The sequence below is a fragment of the Rhipicephalus microplus genome, chromosome X (assembly GCF_043290135.1).
Source record: "Rhipicephalus microplus isolate Deutch F79 chromosome X, USDA_Rmic, whole genome shotgun sequence".
NCBI classification, from domain to species: Eukaryota; Metazoa; Arthropoda; class Arachnida; order Ixodida; family Ixodidae; genus Rhipicephalus; species Rhipicephalus microplus.
This window is the reverse complement of record NC_134710.1, coordinates 39,439,803-39,461,775: the sequence shown is the minus strand read 5'-3', so window position 1 is coordinate 39,461,775 and position 21,973 is coordinate 39,439,803. Positions and strand designations below refer to the sequence as shown.

General features: G+C 43.0%; 1 protein-coding gene across 1 annotated transcript in view; it reads left to right on the top strand.

Annotated features, from left to right (window-relative positions):
- Positions 1–7,089, top strand: part of LOC142775008 (uncharacterized) — a 59,774-nt gene extending 52,685 nt beyond the window's left edge. The window contains exons 21-23 of the mRNA XM_075876263.1: positions 1,554–1,661; positions 4,328–4,404; positions 6,778–7,089. Of these exons, the coding sequence (XP_075732378.1) occupies positions 1,554–1,661; positions 4,328–4,404; positions 6,778–6,877 (285 nt within the window). The 3' untranslated portion in view covers positions 6,878–7,089. The remainder of the gene's footprint in view (positions 1–1,553; positions 1,662–4,327; positions 4,405–6,777) is intronic.
- The last annotated feature ends 14,884 nt before the right edge of the window (positions 7,090–21,973 follow it).

The following is a 21,973-nucleotide window of genomic DNA, read 5'->3' as shown; positions in this document are numbered from 1 at the left end:
ACACACAATTCACATGTCCTTTTCATACCCAAATGTTGTTCGTTATTTACCAGCTCCGAGCATCCGAGCTTTTGGCAAGAACAGAAACGCCGGAAAACTTCGCCCAACACGAGCAGGAATTACAATGTGTAGACAAATGAGCCACCCAAATGTTTCGAATGCAAAGTTTGCGCTTCTTGTAATTTTCGAATGGAAATCGCGCGCATAATTTCCGGGCCAGAGCACAGGAAGCCTTGTAGATTAAAAAAAAAAAGGTTCAAGTTCACATAAATGACATGCCTGGTTTTGCACACATTTGAACTCGAATTTCGCACTTCTTTGCTGGATTAGAAATGACTTTTTAACACCTTCGTGTTTGATGTGTAGTGATTTGTTGAGGCAGCCCCGCTTCCGCGTGTGGTGCAGCGTATATATTTTCTGCTGTTCTGCCGTGAATAAAACCAGTCGCGAGGAGCACTCTTTTCCTGCGCTTCGTTTTTCTTTTGAGGGTGCTTGGGCGTCTAATTGTTTCCTCAAAGTTGTGTACAAACTAGCCCAGCAACAAATTCTTCCAAGATACAAGAAGCTACATCAGGGTGTATCATAAATCGAAAGATTATTCTTGTTTTTTGTTTTGTTTCTGTGACTGCGTGACCGAGATCACTTGCCCGTTAGTTTCGAGACCAAGATCACTTGCCCGTTAGTTTCGCTACGTAGTACACTGCCGGCACGTGGCTGTGTTCCGGGGTGACTGCGGTTACCATGGAGAATAGCGTCGCTCTAATCACCCAATGGCTGTGCCTTTTCCTTCGTTGACGTATTATTACCGTCAATGACGTAATTAACCGAAAGAAGAGCTAGAGATTTCTAGCCGTCTTTGAGACCTAATTGTAATCTTCTTGCCGCGTCTACTGCTATAACGCTTCACAAGCCAAGTATTATAGCCAAAGAAATGTAGCTGATCGGCAGCCAGACAACTACAAACATGCATGCGCGTTCATTGCTGAAAGCCTGACTATTGATAGGCAGCATTTGGTACCATATTAGAATGTGGTAACAATTTTTTTTGTCCCAATACCTTAAAGAACTTCCGCGAGACATACTGTTGGATTTATGATGAAAAAAAAAAAAGGCGTAACTTGCATGTATACTTAGAAAGGACACAGGGCGCAGTGCCTAGCAATTGAAAATGTTTATTCAGAAAAGAACGTTGCTATGCATCCATCGCACGAATGCACATCACCAAAAACGTTTTTTTATATATATATATCTAAAAACAGTGTGAATCCACGAAAGACCACCATAATAATCGCTTGCATACAACAGGTAAGCGCGTGGTAAATTTTTGAATAAAAAGAAAATCACTTAGTCACGTTACACAAAAAAAAGGGAAATTCAGAATCTGATAACAAAACAGTTTTAGTCTTCGTGCAATTTGCGATTTTTTTTTCGACCATGAACATGAACCAGCAAGCTGCATTGACAATTATCCCAAACCTCAAATAATGCTTGACGTCACTGAAGTGGGACCTCTCAAATTTTGTTCAGCACCTTAACATCCAGAGTGTATGCAGGCCTTCAAGGAAACCATGCAAGACTTTGGTTACAAGCCTGGAGTGTTTGTACTGCCTGGTTTTGCGCAAACGTCGATGGAGCAACTTTTTTTTCTTCTCTACGGCGCGGTGAGCTTGCGCAATGTGTTATCCGACCTTCTTTCTTTGTTTTCCAAGAGTTCGTCTATTCGATATTAACTGCATGAAGGTTAGGTATGCGTCACCGTGTTGTCTTACTATCACACTGGGCTGGTTATAAGGCTTCATGGGGGCGAAGCGCGTTTACCTGAATACAAAAGAACGGAGTGAGGTATACGGGCGCACGGTCAATGCTTCACTCATTCGGATTTTTTGTGGAGCCCGCACTGCGTCTATCGTGCCATGGTTGGCCCGTGCGTAGGCAATCTGGGTGTTAATGAAACAAGGGAAATTAACTGAGTTGCCCGTCCTTATAAGCCTATAATAGCATAAAACTGTTTTTGCCCGCTTTGGGAGCTTCACATTATTTTCTAGACTTGGCACATGATAGCTGACACACCCTGTATGCGCATTGGGTGTAATGAACTAAGTTTACGCATGGCTATTGTATTAAAAGTATATAATTGTGTATCTACTACTCTAGTACAGAGTGAGAGTTTTGTCTGAGTACCGAGAAAACGTTAGCATTTGATACAGTGTACTGTGCCAATTGTTTCGCTTTCTAAGCAATGCAATTATTTTATTAAAAAATCAATGACCGCGAGATACCTGTCATCTTCGCAGTTCAACTCTACGTCGAGACGGAAATACATGCGTGTAAAGAAGTGTTATGTGTGTTTCTATGGTGGATGAGTGAGTGATTGTATGAGTGTTCTTGGTAGTAAAAGTTGCGTTAATATGAAAAATATATAAGCACCGCTATAGTTATTACGTTGCTTTATGGGTGACACTGCTACAGTTTCGTTGAAAATAATAAGTGGAGACATGATAATAACTTTCTAAGTGTCAAATTGAGTGCAGATATTTATATAAAATTTTTAGGGCGCTATGACTGATGGCTAAGCCATTTTTAACCCTACCTGCCTTGCCCTTGCCAAAAACGTATGTAATTTGAGATATTCTTGAGGATTAGCCGAGTTCCAAGAACACGTAGCCTGTCTTCATGTTTTCTGTCGTCCGGCATGGTTTCTGAGTGCTAAGCCTCAAGATATGCAGAAGCCACGAGTTTTCGTTGTGGTAATAGTTATCAAATTTAGATAGCAAGATCGGTAGTGACTGCGCCAAAAACAGGGTCTCTATTTAGTGAGGCTGGAACTTCCATTGAAAAAGAGGGACACGACTTGAAGGAAGACGCGTCACGGCAATATCTTTTTGCGCAAAGGGCGAGTCATACCACTTGCACCAGCGCGTGGCGTTACATCCGTGTGTGATATCTGCTGTTTTCTTCTTCAACTATAAATAGGTGCAAAATATTACAGCCTCTCGCGCTGTCCGCAAAAGAAAAAAAAAGACTACAGTGGCTGCTCCGACTTTCTTTTTGAAAGGAAAGCAATGGCGGAAGTTGAGGCTTTATTTACTATAATAATATCATGGGTTCAACGTCTTAAAAGCACCATTTGATTATGAGAGATGCCGTAGTCGAGAGCTCTGGAAATTTCAACCCCCTGGGGTTCTTTAACGTGCACCCAAATCTGAGCACACGGACGTACAATTTCCGCCTCCATCGGAAATGCAGCTGCTGCAGCCGGGATTCAATTCCGCGACCTTCAGGTCAGCAGCCGAGTACCTTAGCAACTAGGCCACCGCAGCGGGGCATGAGAGACGCCGTAGTGGAGGGCTCCCGAAATTTCGACCACCTGGGGTTGTTTAACGCGCACCTAAATCGAAGTATACGGGCCTAAACGTTTTCGCCTCCATCGAAAATGCAGCCGGGATTCGGTCCCGCGACTTTCGGGTTAGCTGTCTAGCGCCATAACTGCTAGACCACTGTGGCGGGGCGAGGCTTTATTTCGCACTGTGCGAATAGAACAGGTACACGCCCAACATCGCAGGCAAATAAATAGCGATTCGCTGGTGCACGTGAGATTACTTGCCGCTTTTCCCGAATGAAGATGGACTGATTTAAGTTTCGTCACTCGTTATGGCGAGTTGGAAGGGGGTTAACAAAGTGGTAACCTTTTCTAGGTCAGTAATCCACTTGGCTTCTTCAAATTGATAAGCTAAAATACGTGCAATTACCTGCATTTCTAAAAAAATGAACTTATCTAACCACTGTAACCATTGTGAGCATGGTTTTGTGATACTGTGGTTTTGTTTTCAGGTAACAATAAACAAACACGGGAAGTGACTGAAACTTGCCATGTAAAAAGTGCACGAAGAAGTGCTTGAGTGAACTATCGGTTATAATCAGTGACAAAGCGATGGAATTCTTGAATTGAGCATGAAATTTTACAAGGAGTCTTTTTGTTAAATGTGGTGACTAGTTTTTGTGAATGCTCAGTGCATATGACTGGTGCTTATATCTTCTATACTATCAAAAAATAAACATTCGAGGGTTGAACGCTGGCTTGTCTTCAGTGTGCCTTGCCCTGCGTGTGCACTGAAAGTGCACCCTGGACCATTGTTTGTGTGCTACTTATGTTGCAATTCACGATGCGTTTGATCAACTCATTTCTCGTTAATTAAGTTACCTAATATCGCGCCAACCTCCGTTTTTGTGAGCATGTGAGTAATTCTGCTCCTTGCATTTCGGTCGAAGGCCAGCTTGGGACGGCAGAGTTTCACAAATGCACTCATTAACTCTTTCTTGATTTCAGAGTCAATGCGAGGTAACTTCCCAAGAAGCTGCGCTAGCTGATGAAATCATTAGGGCGTCCCATCCACGACGTTATCGGTAAGTCACAATTGTAGGTGAGACTTGGGTCATATTACATTCGACAGCTATCCTGCAAGTGATGAGAGGCCGCCTACAAGCATTCTAGTATTTAGTTATTGATATAACTCGCGGGTTAAAAAATGTGAAATAAAACGCTTATAGATTGAGAGAAATGTGGCAACACGTGCGATTGGTACAAATGAGCAGGATAATCGACAAAAAAGAATGACAAAGTCGACCAGCCAGTTGTGGGAGAGAATAGAAGGAAGTGCTCAGATTAGAAAATGGGCCAGTATAAACCACGTTTGTACAGTGCAGGACCGAGGGACTTGGCAAGCATATGGACGTATATTTTTCTGGGAGTATACTTATTTTGTGCTGATGATAATTGCGCCGGACTGCACCCACAATATATAGCTTTAAATAAGACCCAGAGTGTTGAGGAAGAAGGTCGAAAACTAGTCTCGAATGCCAAGCGTTGACGTTCATAACAATGTCTCCAAATATTCTACGAATTGAAGTGCGCATGTTTGTAGAGTTTTTATTGCAATAATTTTGATAACAGCTGAAAAAGGGAAATGACTGCTGATAAAAGCTATATACATGACACGAAACTTGCTAGTGACGTAAGCTATACGTCACTGTAAGTACTAGGAGTATACAAGAGTTCACTTAGCATATGTTTCATTCTCAATTTTAAAATAACGCTCAAGTTTGAGAGAACAGTCTTGTTCAATCATTCCTATGTTGGTATGGTCCAGGGACAACCTGTTGTTTATTGGTGCATCTCCTTAGATGTGTGGTTTCGTTCGCACTTATCTGTGAATCGAATTGCTTTGCAGACCTGTTTTAACTGTTTTAACGAATCAAACAGCAGAGTAAACCAAATCGGCTTCAGTAAGGAACGCTTCGGCACATTTTCTGTAAAGGCTAAAAAAAAAGAAAGATATGACGTGGGAATGACCAGATGAAGCACGTGGGCGTAGCTACAATATGCAAGCTAAATGAAACAGATCTCTTGCGCTGTTGCACAAGTGCCAAGTATGCAAAGAGCTCTATTCGAAAACGTCATTCTATTCACACGTCAAGTTAACGTGGTGAAGGCAAGTAATATACCTTCCGTCATCGACTCATTTTCGTTTTTTGTTATTGTTTTCTTTATTCGGTGGTGAAATGACGGGTGAGCGTAAGCTAAGATCAGGTTCGCTACACTTTTGAGCTAGGGAGCACTCAGCCTGCTACATTATTGCTCGCGTTCAACCGGCACGTTTGCCTGCTGCACCCGTATATACCACCTGCATGTATACCACCGTATTGACTCACATTATAGCACTCGCATGTGTCTTCGCCAGTGAAATTTTTAAGACACACGCAAGTGTACACGGTCGAGCTATCCTGAGAAGCCCTAAATGACGTCCATTTGACAAAGAGAGAGCGAGACTCATTTTCGCGCATGCGGTGTGCTTCAGGCGCCGCCACGCAGTTGAGAGGTGCGGAAACGTAAGATACGGCATACCTTGCATAATGCGCCCCACTGATCAATGTGAAGGTGAAGCTGCATGCGTGGCCGTACTTGTACGCGTCGCATTGGAGCTAAGAACCGTTGACTGACGCATAACTTTCTCTGAATCCTGATGAGCAGAACTCCATTTTTTTTTTGTCTCTCCATATTACGTGTCTCGTGCTCCCTGCAGTAAGTTGGTTCTTCGCGAGAACTTATCCATAAGAGTTCGCACACCCTTTCGCAAAACGTCTTCAAGGCTTTAGTTTGAATCCACGGCGTATGCTAGCTGATTGCAGTCCCGTTATTGCAGTACGAGCACTCGTAATCGTAACGAAGCCCGTGACGTTAACCGGGGCAATAAATTAAACGTGGGGATCTTTTTTTTTCTATGGCACTGAATGGTATTATGCCACACGCACGAAGGGCTTACCTACACGCTGTAATAAAAATGAACAGTCTCAATACTACTATATGCCATGCAGTATACGGCGGATGCCTATGATAGCTAGCAAGTCTCGTTTCGATCGGCCATGGTGGTTTAGAGGCTAGATATGGCGCTGGACTGTGGACCCGACGGCCGCAGGATCGAATCCCAGCCAGGCGGCTGCACTTCAATGGAGGCGAAATGTTTGAAACCCGTGTGCTTAGATTTAGGTATACCTTAAAGAACCCCAGGTGCAAAATTTCAGGAGCCCTCCACTACAGCGTTTCTCATAACCATGTTGCTTCATATGTGATGATGTTTCGTAATCCGAGGAAGATGTCAACGTAAGAAATTTTTTTAACGCTTCATACGTCACTCTCCACATAAACAGAAAACGCTGTTTCATTTGTTCTGAGTCCAACCTGAGAGCTTATGCGGTTTCGTCTTTGGCGTTTCTTCACAGGGTTAATCACGCTTTGCAGAACAACGCAATCTTCTCCCAGGCCTTCATGTGTGCCAACACGACGGAAATGAACCCGAAGAAGAAGTGTAAGGTGTGGTAAACGATAACGTGCAAGAACTCTTGGAGGTCACTCGTTTTTTTTTTTTCATTTGCTTGAACTTTGTGCATCGGAAACCGGCAACAGTTGAGTGCAGATATGGCGACAGAAGCGACCATGCTGTCAGAAGGGAGCATTTTTTTCTTTAGCTTGAGACTTTTTTTTGCAAGCAATAGGAACTGCTTTTCTCGTGATGTGGTGTGTGGTACTTACTGGCGACAGAAGCGACCATGCTGTCAGAAGGGACCATTTTTTTTCTCTTTAGTTTGAGACTTTTTTTTGCACGCAAAATAAACTGCTTTTCTTGTGATGTGGTGTGTGGTACTTACTGGCGACAGAAGCGACCATGCTGTTAGAAGAGAGCATTTTTTTTCTTTAGCATGAGACTTTTTTTTTTTGCACGCAGAAGGAACTGTTTTTCTTGTGATGTGGTGTGTGGTACTTACTGAAAAAGAAAGTAAACTGCTTTGTAGACCTTCAAAGTAACGCCTAATAAAAAAAAAACTTGACTGAAAATCGCTTTTTGTGTTGTTGTCGAAAGCCCCTATGGTAATCGGCCACTTCAAGAACCAGTAGTCGTTAACAACTCTTCTTTAAAAAGTGCCATTTAGCGGATAAATTCGTTTATTCTCTGTTTGCTACAACGTTAATATATAAGTTTGGTGTAAACATTGAATCTCCGGTGACAATAATGAGTTTATATATAACCAACGTTCAGGAGTACTCATATCACAGCTTGCCTTCACAATAACTGCTTGAAGTTTGAAGTTGTGTTTTTTTTTTCACCACAGAGGCACACATTTACAACTTTTTCAAGTCACTACAGAGATACAAAGTGTGGTGGGGAATGCGGGAAAAAAGCTGCGATACAAACGCAGCCTGGCAAGCCCCACATTCCAACAATCAAGGCAGAACGTCAACTAAACAGACACAAATACATATAGTTAAAAGTAGCACAATCAGAAATATTTCATTCATGTAGACAGGTTATCACTCTTTAAAGACATAAAAAAGGTAAGAATAAGCAAAATTGAAAAAAAAACTTTTTTTCTTGCGTCATCTAACTAAAAATAAAGAGGACATGTCTTCTCGCGAAAACAAACGCAAAGAAAAACTGAATTTATTTCGCAAGTGTGTTTCAGCATTTGGAAGCCATAGTTTGTTCGGCATCGAGGAACCTTACAATAATCGCTCTGTCTAGTAGGTCGAGATGAGGTGCTGCGCTCAAGGCATGCTATGTAGATAGGATTTTTTTCTTTGTTTATTTTGGTTTTTAAATACGCTAATCAGCAATATTTATACATGTTTTCGAATGTTAAGATTGTAAGTTTGTAGAATAAAGACAAGATATGTGCATTATATTCAGCATTTCCAATTAAATATAATGCATTTTTTCGAAGTGTGAATGATTTTTTGCCTTGAGTGTAAGGCGCCATCGCCCCACACGAGACGACTATAACGTAATTGAAACAAAAGTGGTGTTGTAGATCATTAAACATCTGAGCAGTCGGTAAAAATGACTGAGATCTCCTAAGAATGCCGAGTACCTTAACTTTTTTCTTAGCATTTTGCTATGTGAATACGATGACATGTGCTCATGAAAGACAATTCCCAATTCTTTAGCCGTCGCAGAAAAATCAATCATAGAATCATGCAAATGAAGCTTTGAAGTAGCCTCGTAAACTGAAACTCCTCTTGTAGTGGGGAATTCACAAGGCACTGACTAGTGGGACCATCTCTCTCTGAGTGCGAAGTGCGAGTGTGTGCACGAGCTGGAGACGCTAGACTGCTCGAGCATTTCTGTCCATACCGGCTGCCTGCCGGCTACCCTTATTAAATTTCCCACTACACTTTGGTTTTTGAGCAGTTGATTTACGTATAGAGTGTTAAGCAGTACACCACGCAAACAAGTCACCTGGTATCATGTTTGCTGATTAAATTACATAATTTACATCAATGCCTGTCAAAAACAAGGAAATGTCATCCTCGTATATGACATATTTTATTGTACAGTTTATATTGATAATGTCGTTAACATAGGTATTAAAATGTAATGGACCCAATATAGTATACCTTTGACACCTTCCGCCCCGCCGTGGTGGTCTACTGGCTAAGGTACTCGGCTGCTGACCCGCAGGTCACGGGATCGAATCTCGGCTGCGGCGGCTGCATTTTCGATGGAGGTGAAACTGCTGTAGACCCGCGTGCTCAGATTTGGGTGTATGTCAAAGAACCCCAGGTAGTCGAAATTTCCGGAGCCCTCCACTACGGCATGTCTCATAATCATATGGTGGTGTTGGGGCGTTAAACTCCACATATCGATTGGACACCTCTAGCCTGGTTTTGCGAAGATGATTGTTTTGTGCTCATACTTACACACTGTTGCCTATTACTCAAATAGCTCATGATTAAAAATCAGTGTACTTCCTTTTATGCTTTAATAGGGTGGTTTTTGTAAACGAGTATTGCGATTGTTTCACTCAACGGCTTTGGAGAAGTCAAGAAATATCCACGGGAAAAGTTTTCTGTCCTTCATGTTGCCCAACATATTTTCCTTTTTGCCGCAATAATGCTACCTTCGTCGATAGCCCCGACCTAAAACCGTACTGTTCTGGAGGAATTACCGAGTGTTTTCAAAGAAGTTTTACAATCTTATAAATATTAACTTTCCTATGAGCTTTCAAAACGGTGGCAGAACAGATATGGGCCCATAGTTGTTCTAATCATTTTTGTCTCCTCTCTTAAAGAGCACATTAACTTTTGCATGCTTCATAAGTTGTGGGAAATTATCTGTTCCTAAAATTATAGGTTGTAAATGTATGTCAAGGGCATAACTATTATGGGTGTGTTCCGTTACTTCCCGTAGACGGCTAAATAGACAGCTAAGGGGACGACGGCCATCCTAAGTGGGAATCCAGTTATCACGTAGCCATGAAAATAGGCAGCTTCAAGAAGACAACATCGTAGACGAATATGATGCAGACTGCTTTGATGTCTAAACTAGATGGCAGCTCAGCGAACTGCTCGGAAAGTTCAGATATGGCCCGAATTTTTGTCTGCACGCAAGCAGACACTTTTACAGACGCTCAGTGTGATTATTGTTCAATTTTTCTTAGATTTCAACAAGAAATAAGCTAGAAAGTAACAGTTAAGTTTGTTTATCTTGGCTTTCTCTTCTCGAAGCGATGTGGCACCTCGTCGCGTAGAAGCCATCGAGGCGCGTTTCATTTTTCAGACGACACGGGCGTGATGCTGTCTTTTAAGCTGTCTGTGTAGCTTGTCTATGATGCTCTCTTGGAATTAGAACACAGCCTATATATATAACTGAACAAACTGGGGCTATCTTTAAACCAGCAATATCTTCCGATTTCCCCTCTTTTAGTTTTTTTTAAACACCCATACCTTCATAATCATCTGTCGGAGAAACATCAACCGATGAAGCTACCGTCGGTGCGCACATGTAATGTGGTGCGGTAGTGTCAATGACACAGTACACTAAGGAAGTAAGACGATTAATAAATTTCTCATTCGATCCTTTGCGCCTGTATGTTCGATCTCATTCAGTTATCTCTTCTGCGCGTTAATTGGCTTTATGCAATATAATGATTGAATTTAATTTGCTCTACATTTCCTTGATCACTGAAACACCCTGAAACATGCAAGTATAGTAACTGTGTTTTGCTTTTCTCATGATGTCAGTTAAATTCTATATTTTCGAAAGCAATCCGAAGCGATTAGATTATGTTTTTTGAAGAAAATTTGATACATGCTATTTTTTTTTCATTTGTCGCTTTTAACAGGTTTTTTGTGACCCATGGTTTTCGCGAACGTTTCAACTTCTTTATTTCTTGGTATGGAAAATATCGCTTGCAAATTCGGGAAAGTATCTCCATAAACAGTCATAAGATGCGTTTCGTGATGAGAACGAGAGCACTGCTGCCGAATCAGTACTGGGTATTGCTTCTCAAAACTGTAAAAGAGAGTTTTCATTTATATCCTGTCTACAAAATTGGTAGGTTGGGTTGAATACAAAATGGCACTTATCAGTAAGTAAATATATAAGCAAATAAACACCAAGTGCAATGTCCTAGAAAATAGGCTTTCATGTGGTTTCACGTGGTAATAGAAAGGTCCAATAACGTCAATCCAATAACCGCTGAAATGTGAGTTTGTTTCAGCATCGCAATTGAGAACAAATACGATGCTAGAGGCACACAAATTTCCGCCTGTTTTGATGTACTTGGAAACATGTCAGTGTTTAGGTCGCCACCGAGAACTAATTGATACTGATGCATAATAACTAAAAAAATATGGCGTTTAGCTGCTAAAAAAAAACTCACCTAAATTACCATCAGGTGGACGGTACAACACAGCGAATATACTGTCCACATTTCAAATATATTACTTCAATATCTGACGCACACAAAATTGGTCATCAATCAGCTCATAATCAATATCTCATTTAATAAACATGCGAACGCCTCCACCTCTTCTAAAAGTCCTGTTCAAGATTACTGCATTATAACCTTCTAGGTACATGTCATCATCAGCCGAAAATTACGTTTCTGTCAACATAATTGCAGAAAAGGAGAAGCGACTGAGAAGTATACTGAGTTCATCTTGTTTGCCTCGTGCTGATTGCTTGTTAAGATAAATGAAAGTATAAGGGGAATTGCATTTCTCGACCGTATTATGCCTTAACGCTGACAGACTAACGGCAGAAGGGGTCATTTAGAATGCTTATTTGTCAACAGGAAATTGTGCATTATAAAGTCGATGTTCATTGTGATATAAACCATGCGTTTGAACGACAAGTTAAAGACGAAATTAGCAACAACTATCCTCATCAAACAAATTTCAACCACGAGCTTGATATACCATATCATAGACAAAAAATTTACCAAAAACAACCGATTACTTCACGAGTACTGGTGCATCACAAAATAACAAGTGTAAGTCAAATGTATTTTCTCAAAAATAACTTACACGCCGATGTTTTGTTGTGATATTGTAAAACATATTTTATGAATATTAGTAAATGCAAAATTATGAGCGTGCGCGTGGTATTTGACCCACTTGCAACCAAAAAGATAAGTATGAAACAAACCGAAATTCTCGATTACAGTGGCGCCGTAATATCTGCACCCACAAAGCAAACGAACTCTTTCACTGCACCGTTGTTATGACGAACTGTGCATTTTGTTTACGTCATCACTATTTTCAATTTCGGTCTTCGGTGCGTTTCCGGTCTGTCGTACAAAGATTTTTCATCGCGAACCCAGACATATTTCTAATCAGTCTCCCGACCAAGACGTCCTTTCAGCTCTGAGAAAAGAGGTTCACCTACGAACATCGCTGACCGAGAGTCAATGCCGAAACCAGAACATATCAGGCTTGCCGCAGGCGCCTTCATCAAAACGTTATCCTGGCTGTGTCTCTTCTCGAACTGCACAACCACTTTTCTTTTGCTTGAGTTGTGTGTCGTTGGAACTCTGTGTGCTCGTCCAATATCAGTCGATACAAGTGGCACACCCACATGTTTCCCAATTTTTATGGCCAATTCAACTGGGTCTTCAGAGGATTCGTGCGGGATGCCTTCAATTTCGATGTTTGTCGTCCTGGAGCACTGTGGAGTCCTAAGTAATCTGATCTCATGGTCGTTTGCCTGACGTGCGAGATCAGAGCACTGCACCTTTAGTTCAGCATTCAAGGTTTTCGGGGATTAGTTTTTAAAAATTTTTCTACACCTTGTTTGCCGTAGCTAAAAAGGTTTTAACGTCTCTTAGTATCTTGCGAAAGTCTCGCTCGATTGTTTCTTTGAAATCTTGAAACACCGCCCTACGTTCACGCTTCAGCTCATCAAAAAGTGCTCGGATCTCTGTCGACATCCTTTGAACAAACATCTGTACCAAATGATACAAAATGATACAAATGACAACAGGGACAGCAGTGACAAGAGCAGTGAAATTTCAAAAAAAAAAAAGAACTGATTTCCAACCTGCGTAAAAGATGCGCCGAGCCCTTGAGCACACGTGGCGACTGCTGCCGGCCTTGCTGCCAAGTGAAGGAGTGGACGGTGCGCTTGGTGTTTTTGTATGCTGTCCGCACAGGTGACAAACCAATGGGCAGGAGGAGTGGTGTCGCAGTAAACTTGACATAGCTTGAAAAGTGATGCTATTGGGCCGGAAACACAGCTTTTCCATCCATTGAGTCAGCTCGAAACGGCAGTAAAAGCCACCACCACCGGAACACAGGGGACAGTATCAGTAATGTCTGCGTATAAGATGCACAGAGCCTGGGAGCACACGTGAAGCCTGCTGTCGACCTTGCTGCGAAGGCATGGCCTCTAGTTACACTGTTAACTGGCTGCTCTACTATAGTGTATGCTCTTTGATGACACGTTTTGCTGTAATATGCAGCGCGAGATATTCGCAGATGAGATTTCTTCTTGATGGGAATTTTTTTCTTGCGTGCTTCTTTTTTTCGAGGTCAGATATACTCCGCCGGCGTACTGATGATGATATGTGGGGTTTAACGTCCCAAAACTACCATATGATTTTGAAAGACGCCATAGTGGAGGGCTCCGGAAATTTGACCACCTGGGGTTCTTTAACGTGCACCCGAATCTGAGCACACGGGCCTACAGCATTGTCGCCTCCGTCGAAAATGCAGGCGCCGAAGCCGGGATTCAATCCTACGGTCTGAGGGTTAGCAGCCGAGTACCTTAGCCACTAGACCACCGTTGCGGGGCGCCCGCCGGTGTACTGCAAGGGCTTGTTTTTGTTTGTTCTTCTGTCTGTGTCCTGTTTTTGTGTTCTGTGGGCATATGTCCTGTTAGCGCTAACAGGAGACATTTATTGTGCCTTGTGCTTCGGCAACGCTGGGCGCGTCCACCGTCCGCTAATTGTTGGGCACAGTTGCGCAACCATCTGCTAGCGAGTACATTAGGAGAGGCTGAGTAACAGTCGTTATCGAGTCTTTCAGCTCAACAATAATTTAAAAGACGCTTGAGCCTCGCGTTCGAATGTATAACGCGATAGCGTGTTCGTGTCCCACCCGAATTGTCTTCTCATTAGCTTGCCAGGCTTCACTTCTCGTTTTGCGCCTCCACTGTTCAGAAAGTGACGTCTCAGTAAAGTATGCTGTCGGCTTAGTTGGTGTAAAACTTCAAAGAAGACAAAAGAAGAAACATGGGAAAGCGCACACTCGTAACTGCTTTTTATTAAATCATAGCTCATCTTCTGAAACCCTCTCACATGCGTACAAACACATGAAAAGCCTTAACAACTATCATCACAACCTATCAGATAAAAAAAATTGGCCCCGTATCTGCACGTTAATCTGCAAATGCCGTCAAAAGCCGATAGTCTTGCGTGTAGAGAGAGTAAACAAAATTTATTTGATGTTCTGCGCTAGAAAATTGGTGAATGGTATTCTGGAGGCGCTGCTTCAGAGTGCCTCGAGCGTGCAGTAGAGGCGAACGAGCACATCAAGTCACGTCACACGTGAGACATGAGCGCTATCTGGCAGTGTTCTTGGAAGACAAAGCGCGTGCCTCTGAGGCGGGCGTGCGCGCCCGTCTCAGACGTGATAAGGTGTACAAACAAGGCGACGGGTAGGTGCCACCACCCTGTCGCCTTAGAAAAACGTTGGAAACACTCGCCTTTTCGTGCAAGCGTTGCATGGACAGCGCAGCGTGATTAACGCTACGATCCCTCGAATTACTTATGTATGCCTTTTCTAGTAAACAAATACACATACGTAATATTAACCTGTTGTTATGGCACCTCAGATATGCGCAATAATTGCTTTTTAATTGATAATCGCACAAGTATGAACGCTGAATCTTGAGCAACATTAGTGGGCGCTGCGGATGGGGTCGGCCGTTCGGGCTATCGGGTGGTGCTGTTTAGAGTACCCAGAACGTTAAGGGTAGACAAAGAAACAAATGTACAGACAGGCAGACAGACAAAAATTTTTGCGTCGAAGGTCCCCAAGAAACACTATCGTCTTTAAAAGCCAACTCATTATCAAATATAAAGAAGGATGAGACACTGATACATTGTTAACCAAATTGCTCAATGTACATAGTCTCTGCCCAATCACGCGCGACTTTGTCTTTGCTTCTTCGTAAGATACTCGAGCTGTTCAGGAACGGTTCATACGAACACTCATTGCACTGCTGCGGCGAATGCGAACAAGTGCCGCTTCTCATTGACAGCCCATGCATTCTTAGGCGATCATTTATACGTCGGTCCGACTGGCCGATGTTCACCTTGCCGGAACCGAGCGGGATAAAGAGTTTTAAACATTTCAAACCTATCCAGCATTTAAAACCTAGATCAACACCTATTAAACATTTCGAAAACTTCTTTTGCGTAATTTTTTGCAAAATCAGTACTTGATGCGCTACACGAATGAGCACGAATGCCCGAAAGCCTCCGAGTTGCCGAGAACAAAACAGGAACCTCAAAACGAGAGGCCATGTTCTTTAATAAATGAGCCACTCTGTGTATATAGGGAATGACCGCAGGGCGCTTCTTGTGTGTTTTATCTCTTGTGTCTGAATCGCTGGTGGCAGCATGTCGAAATTTTTCTAATGAAGCTTCACATACTGGCGTTAACAACATGGAAGGAAAACCCGCAGACACGGGCCTGAAAATTCGCCCCTTGAAACGTTCTTCAAGAACGTGGTTGCTAGATCTAGCTACAGCCATCTGTAAGCTCGTGCTAGCAATGGCCGTTTCCACCCCTTAAGAATGGGTGGAATAATATGGCAAAAAAACACGAGTGTGGTACATCCAACACACATGTTTTTTTTTGAGCGTGGCTTGAAGATTTAAAAAGTGCGATTCGACATTAGCAGGAAGCTCATGGGTCAACTTGAGCTCTTGTCCAAGTGCTCCAAACCTATCTAAAACAAACGTGGCGCACGTAGAGTATAGCTTCCTCTGACTAATTTTTCGAAAAAAAAAAAGCATCTACGTATATAAATACGCGTAGCACCTTGTCTTGGGGCAAAACAGTGTCCAGGTGTTGGTCAATCTAAGCCAGGAGGATATTACACAACGCAGGTGCTACAGACGAACCTATACAAATACTTTCTTTTCGTACAAAGAAATCGTCTTGAAAAGAAATGTGCATTGCTCCAAGATAAAATTTCAAGAGGGCCAAAAAAGTGTCTACTAAAACTCTGGCATGGTTATTGAAGGACACCAACCTACTTTTTTTCGATGCACTACTGTGTGGTGCCGGATAGAAAAGATCCTCAACATCGATAGCAAAACAAATGCTTCACAGAGGTATTGTCCTCAAGAAACGCAATTAGGTAGCAGGAATTCTTCACAGCGTAAGGGTCGTCTAATTCTAAAGAACTTAAAGAAAGTGCGGGTTTCCGCTCACAAGGTACAATCTAAGGCTGTTGTCTAGCGTGGTGAGCACGGACTGAGTATGCTGGCAAAGAGCATTATTGATTATAAGAAAAATAAGTTGTCTGTATTTTTTAGCACTGGAGCTCGCAAACCAGAGATGTCTTTAGGACCATTGTCTGCGAAAATAATACGTGGCACAGAATGGTCAGCTGTTACCTGTTGAAGCAATTTAGAACTCTTGTGTTAGACGACCCGTTCGCTGTGAACAATTCCTGTGAGATAATTGCGTTTCTTGAGGACAATAACTCTATACGGTATTTTTTCTTTATCAATGTCAAGAATATTTTCTATTCTGTACCTCACAGGAAGTATCTCGGGTGTGTGCAGTTGTGCCTAGAAAAGAATGTGTCGGTGTCTTTCAATAACTATGCCAGAGTTCTGGTAGACAGTTTTTTGGCCCTCTTGGAATTTTATCTTGGAGCAATCTTTATTTCTTCTCAAGACGAGATGTTTGAACAAAAGGAAGGTATTCGTATAGGTTCGTCTGTATAGCACCTGTGTGGTGTAATCTTTCTGGCTCAGATTGACCGACACCTGGACACTGCTTTGCCCCAATACAAGGTACTACACGTATTTGGATACGTAGACAATTTTTAATTTCTGTTGAAAAAGGAGTCATATGAAGCCTACTCTGTGTGTGCCCCGTTTGTTTTATATAAGTTTAGCACATGCACAAGGGCTAAGTTTACCCACTAGTTTCCTACTAATGATGAATTGCAGTTTTTATATCTTCATCTCACGCCGGAAAAGAACCATGTGTGTTGGGTGTATCATCTTCATGCTCAGATGGCTTTTTCACCGTATCATTCCGCCCATTCTAAAGTGGTGAAAAGGGCCATTGCTATAGAATGAGCTTACAAATGACTGTAACCATAAGTCTGGCCACCCCGTTATTGAGGAAAGTTTCAAGGTGCAAATTTCCAGGCTCGTATCTGCGGGTTTTCCTCCCGTGTTGTTAACGCCAGTATGTGAAGATTAAATGGGAAAATTTTGACATGTTGCCATCAGCGATTCAGACACAAGAGATAAAACACCGAAGAAACGCCCTGCGGTCATTCCCTATATACACAGAGTGGCTCATTCGTTAATAAAGAACATCCTCTCGTTTTGAGGTCCCTCTTGTATTCTCGGCAACTCGTAAGCTTTTGGGCATTTGTGCTCGCTCGTGTAGTGCACCATGTACTGATTATACAAAAAGTACGCAAAAATGTTTTTGAAATGTTTAATAGGTGATGTATACTTGATCCCGCTCTGTTGTGGCAAGGTGAACATCGGCCAGTCGGACCAATGTATAAATGATCACCTAAAAATACATGGGTTGTAAATGAGGAGCGGCACGCGTTCGCATTCGCCGCAGCAGTGCAAGGAGCGCTCGTGTGAACCGTTCCTGAACAGCTCGAGTATCTTACGAAGAAGCAAAAACAAAGTCACGGGTGAACGGGCAGAGGCGATGTACATTGAGAAATTTGGGGAACAATGCATCAGTGTCCCGTTCTTGTCTATATTTGATAATGAGTTTGCTTTTTTTATCTCATAGGCTGCGATGATAGTTTTTGTGCTTTTAGTGTGTTTGTACGCATGCATGTGAGAGGGTTTCAGAAGATGAGCTATGGTTTAATAAAAATCAGTTACGAGTGTGCGCTTTTCTGTCTCTCTTCTTTCGTCTTGTTTCAAATTTTGTGCTAAGTATGTTCTACAAGTAACGTCTGTGCATGAAACATCCTTTAAAATTTTTTAAAGTGCCCACAACAAGCGCCTCTGCGTGGTGCGCGCCATAGAGCTTCATAATATGCACTAGAGGGAACTCTGGCGCTAGTGTCTATGTGAGCTGCAACGCTCGGCGCTTCAGCGAGCATGCGAATGATGGGTAGTAGAGGTATTTGTCTAATCTTCGTACTTCTGGCTCCGTGTCTGCTCGTGTGACTTGAAGCTGTTTTCTCACGAAACAAAAATCAGCAAATGTTCAGCGGTTGCGCTTCACCACCTTATTTTGCTAGGCTTATCATTTCAAATCGGCTCACAAAGTTCAAAAGGATTCGTTTTTTCTTTCAAAAAACAACCAAAACCTGCACTAAACGAAGCCGCAAGTACGATTCGTCGCCCGCAAGTAAGAAAACTAAGCGAATCCGTGTACTACCCATCGTTCCCATCGTCGCTGAACGATCGCAGCGCCGGAGTCCCCTCGAGTTAATTTCAAGAAACTCTATGGAGCCCACTACGGCCTAAATAGTCATTCTGCGAAATAGCGAAGTACCCACTTTGCGTCTGAAAGGCAAAATGCACAACTGCTCACTTAGTTGTTGCTGCTGATGTCTGAACACTTTGTAATGGGTGGACTTCGTTGCGCAGTTCACTTCGTGTGACGCCTAGTGCAATTCTATCCGTCTGGCACGCAGAATCACACTTGTTGACCGGACGCCTCACAGTACATAATGCATGTGTAGTGTTTGATTTTTTTTCCCCGATGTAGCTATGTGCACTGGCGTGACTTGATTGTCGAACAATTGACCTACACTCAGGAGGCCTGATTTCTGATACCTCTGGAACCTATTTATTTATTTATTTGCATCTGTCATAAATTTTCTCTCACAACCAATGCCGCAGTCACCGGCGCTAGAATTCTTTGACACGGGCTTTTTATCTAGGTACTATGCAAAAGTTTTACTCGATATCCAACGGCGAGTGGTCAAGGGACGTTGCTATGTACCTTCAAATCGATAACACAATAGCAGAGGTTTGCGATCAAAGACTCATCTGAATATAAGACGCGTCACTGCATAACCTAACGCCTAAACTCACTGTCTTGTGACGCAGACTTCCGATCTGCGGTAAGCGTTTGAAGGAATCGTTTGATGCCTTGGAAATTTAAGCGGAAAGCTTGGAATATAAGTTTGCATTGAAATGCAATGCTCCATGGTATTTACTACTTTGAATGCAAATGTTTCTCAGACATCAAAACCGTGCTGTTTCAGCGCGACCTAGTTGTGCAATGCTGGACTGTTCTCCTCCTCTAATCGCTTTAGCCGCAGCTGTCTGTGTGCTTTTTAAATCGTATATTTTATCTGTCTTCGAATTATGCAAGGCATGTATTCGTGAGGGGTACCTTTATCTAAAAAACAACAGCAGAGAAATACGCAGACGGCTAAACACCTGATGCGATAGCAAGACATTGAAATATTATGCGAAGTAAGAATTAGCGAGCCCTCTATGTAATAAGGTGTACTATGGCGTAGCTAGGCCAATATATAAAACCTCCTTGGGCCCGTTTGAATTGAGAGGTTCAAGATCACAACAAGCGACGTGTAAAAGGGTAGTGTTGATGACAAGTGACTCCTAGGAGCAGGGTCTTATAGATTGTGAAGCCTTTATATATACCCCGTGTTGACACTCTTCGAAGCAGCCCTTGAGGAATGAATGTCCACGCTTCTGAAGCACCGGCCTAGTAGAGTGATTGCCAGTGCGTAGGCATTCGCCATAGCACTCACTTGTAAGGGTACTGCGTTGCGAGTACATAACTCACATGAATTTATCAGCCGTATCTGCGCACAACAGTTCACAGGCTGGCCTGACAGATCGCTTTCAAGATAGGGCTCGCGAGGCCTCACTAAGTCACCTACATTTACCCCTAGGTCCTTTACACTACACGCGTGTTCCCTTGACGTTGAGTGGACCAGTGATGGCCAGTGGGACTTGCCCAATATTTGTGGCACATACGCGCTAAAAGTTAGTGCGCTCATAGGATTAAGGCAATTTGGTTTTGCCCACGCAATTATAGTTTCGCTGCCACGAGCAAGGTGTGCGAAAATTTTAGCACAAATTTAAAGCGCCTCTCACCACTCCGCTTGCAAAGACAAAGAAGAGGCTTCCTCATCACCTTCGCTACCCTTTGCACAGGTGATGCACCCTGGTTGTCCCTTAATTTTTTAAAACACGTGAACAATGTCAGCACTGAGCGCTCGAGCATTTCAGGATATCGTGCTTTTCGGCTACACACCATTATCGCCGCTTGCGTAGTCGTAAACGCACAAAATGAAGTGAAATACATTGTTCGCGCATGATAGTCGTGTGAGACAAGGAAGAACGAATGGGTGGCTGCAGGGCAAAGCCTTGCAGGAGACAAATCACGTCTGATGTTTCGCCTATATCGACTCATCGAGAGCATGTACACTGTAGACGTCACGCGAATTCCTGTCTGCTTCTCGAAGTGCGCAAGAAAGACAGGAAACGCCAGTGAAGATCAATGTGCTTTTTAACACAAAAGAGTTTTATGCTGGGGCCCACCAAGGCATAAGTGAAGTATTTCCGTCGTGGAAATGTTGTCCAAGAAATGTGCACAATCAGCAGGCAAAGAACAAAAGTTCCATCAATGGTCGTCGAAACCACGACCGCCAGGTTCGCCATAGCAGCAGCCTGACAAGGTAATCATTACAGCATGATCATAATCAATGACGGCCGTGCATGTCGCTTTTAATATCTAACGCTGTATTCTCACATTGCTGTTGGTCGTTGGTGATACCTCCATGATTAGCTCCTTCAAAGCGTCGTTGCTACGCGTCCATATATGTCGACCCGTTTTCAATAGAAAAAGTGCAATTTTGGCGATGAATAAACGGACCACAAGGCGGAAACCTTAGCCCAAGCGTCCGCCTCGCTCATAGCATCCATCCATACCAAGAAATAACTATGCTGGAGTATACTACTGGGCAATCAACGCATGTCATGCCTAGCATGGTTGTAACACTGCGTTCGCCGCTTATGCTTGCCCCAAGAAAATTTGCGGCAGTCCAACAGAGAGGACACGACGCGCGTTGCGCGTCCCTCCAGTCGAGCCGTGGTGTTCTTAACTCTAACATGCCGCGAGTATACGACTTTAGCCCAAGTTCTTCGGGAAATTAGCGACGCTCTTCTGGTTGTCACATGGCGTTCACTGATTTCGCTATCCCCTACAACTTCTACGACTTCCACGTGCATGTTTATTCAAGGAGCATGAAGGGTTTCATCGGGTTGGACTGCACGATCAAGCGTCAACGTGGGTGCATCCACGTTAAAGTCTGCTATAGCTATAGCACCAAAAGACATTGCTGAGGCTCTCTTGTATCAGTGTAGAGTAAACACTGAACAAGTTTGGTAAGGACAAGTTTTACTTTCGTGTTATAACCGATTCCTATGACGGAGGGATCAATTATATTTTTATGTATTTTGAAAGACTGCTGAGGGGCCCTTTAAGAAACTGGGCTCTTTTCAAATTCTGCTCACTTGACACTGTCGACGTATGCATGCGTGGTTTACTCTCGCGAACCATCGATCGCTTTCATTCGGTTGACCACGCTCGCGCGCATGATGTCTGTTTGTAGAGAATCTGTTGAAAATTCTGTCACTGGTTGTTTGCTAAGTATAGCTTTTGTAGCAGCGAAAGTAACTGGAATGCACTCAAAATACACTCAGAGGCAAGATTCAATGATGCCCTCAATATGGTTTCGGACAAACGCACTGCCAGTGTCATTGACAAAAGAAGCTTGCGCGATGGTCGATTTTTTTTCATCACTCAAGTAATTATGAAATCAACCTAAAATCTGTCCTGTCTTGTTCTCGGTGTTGCCGCAGCTCCCTTGTTGCGCGCGAAGCGGCACACATCAGTTGAAAAACATCGCAGCAAAACGACGGCGAA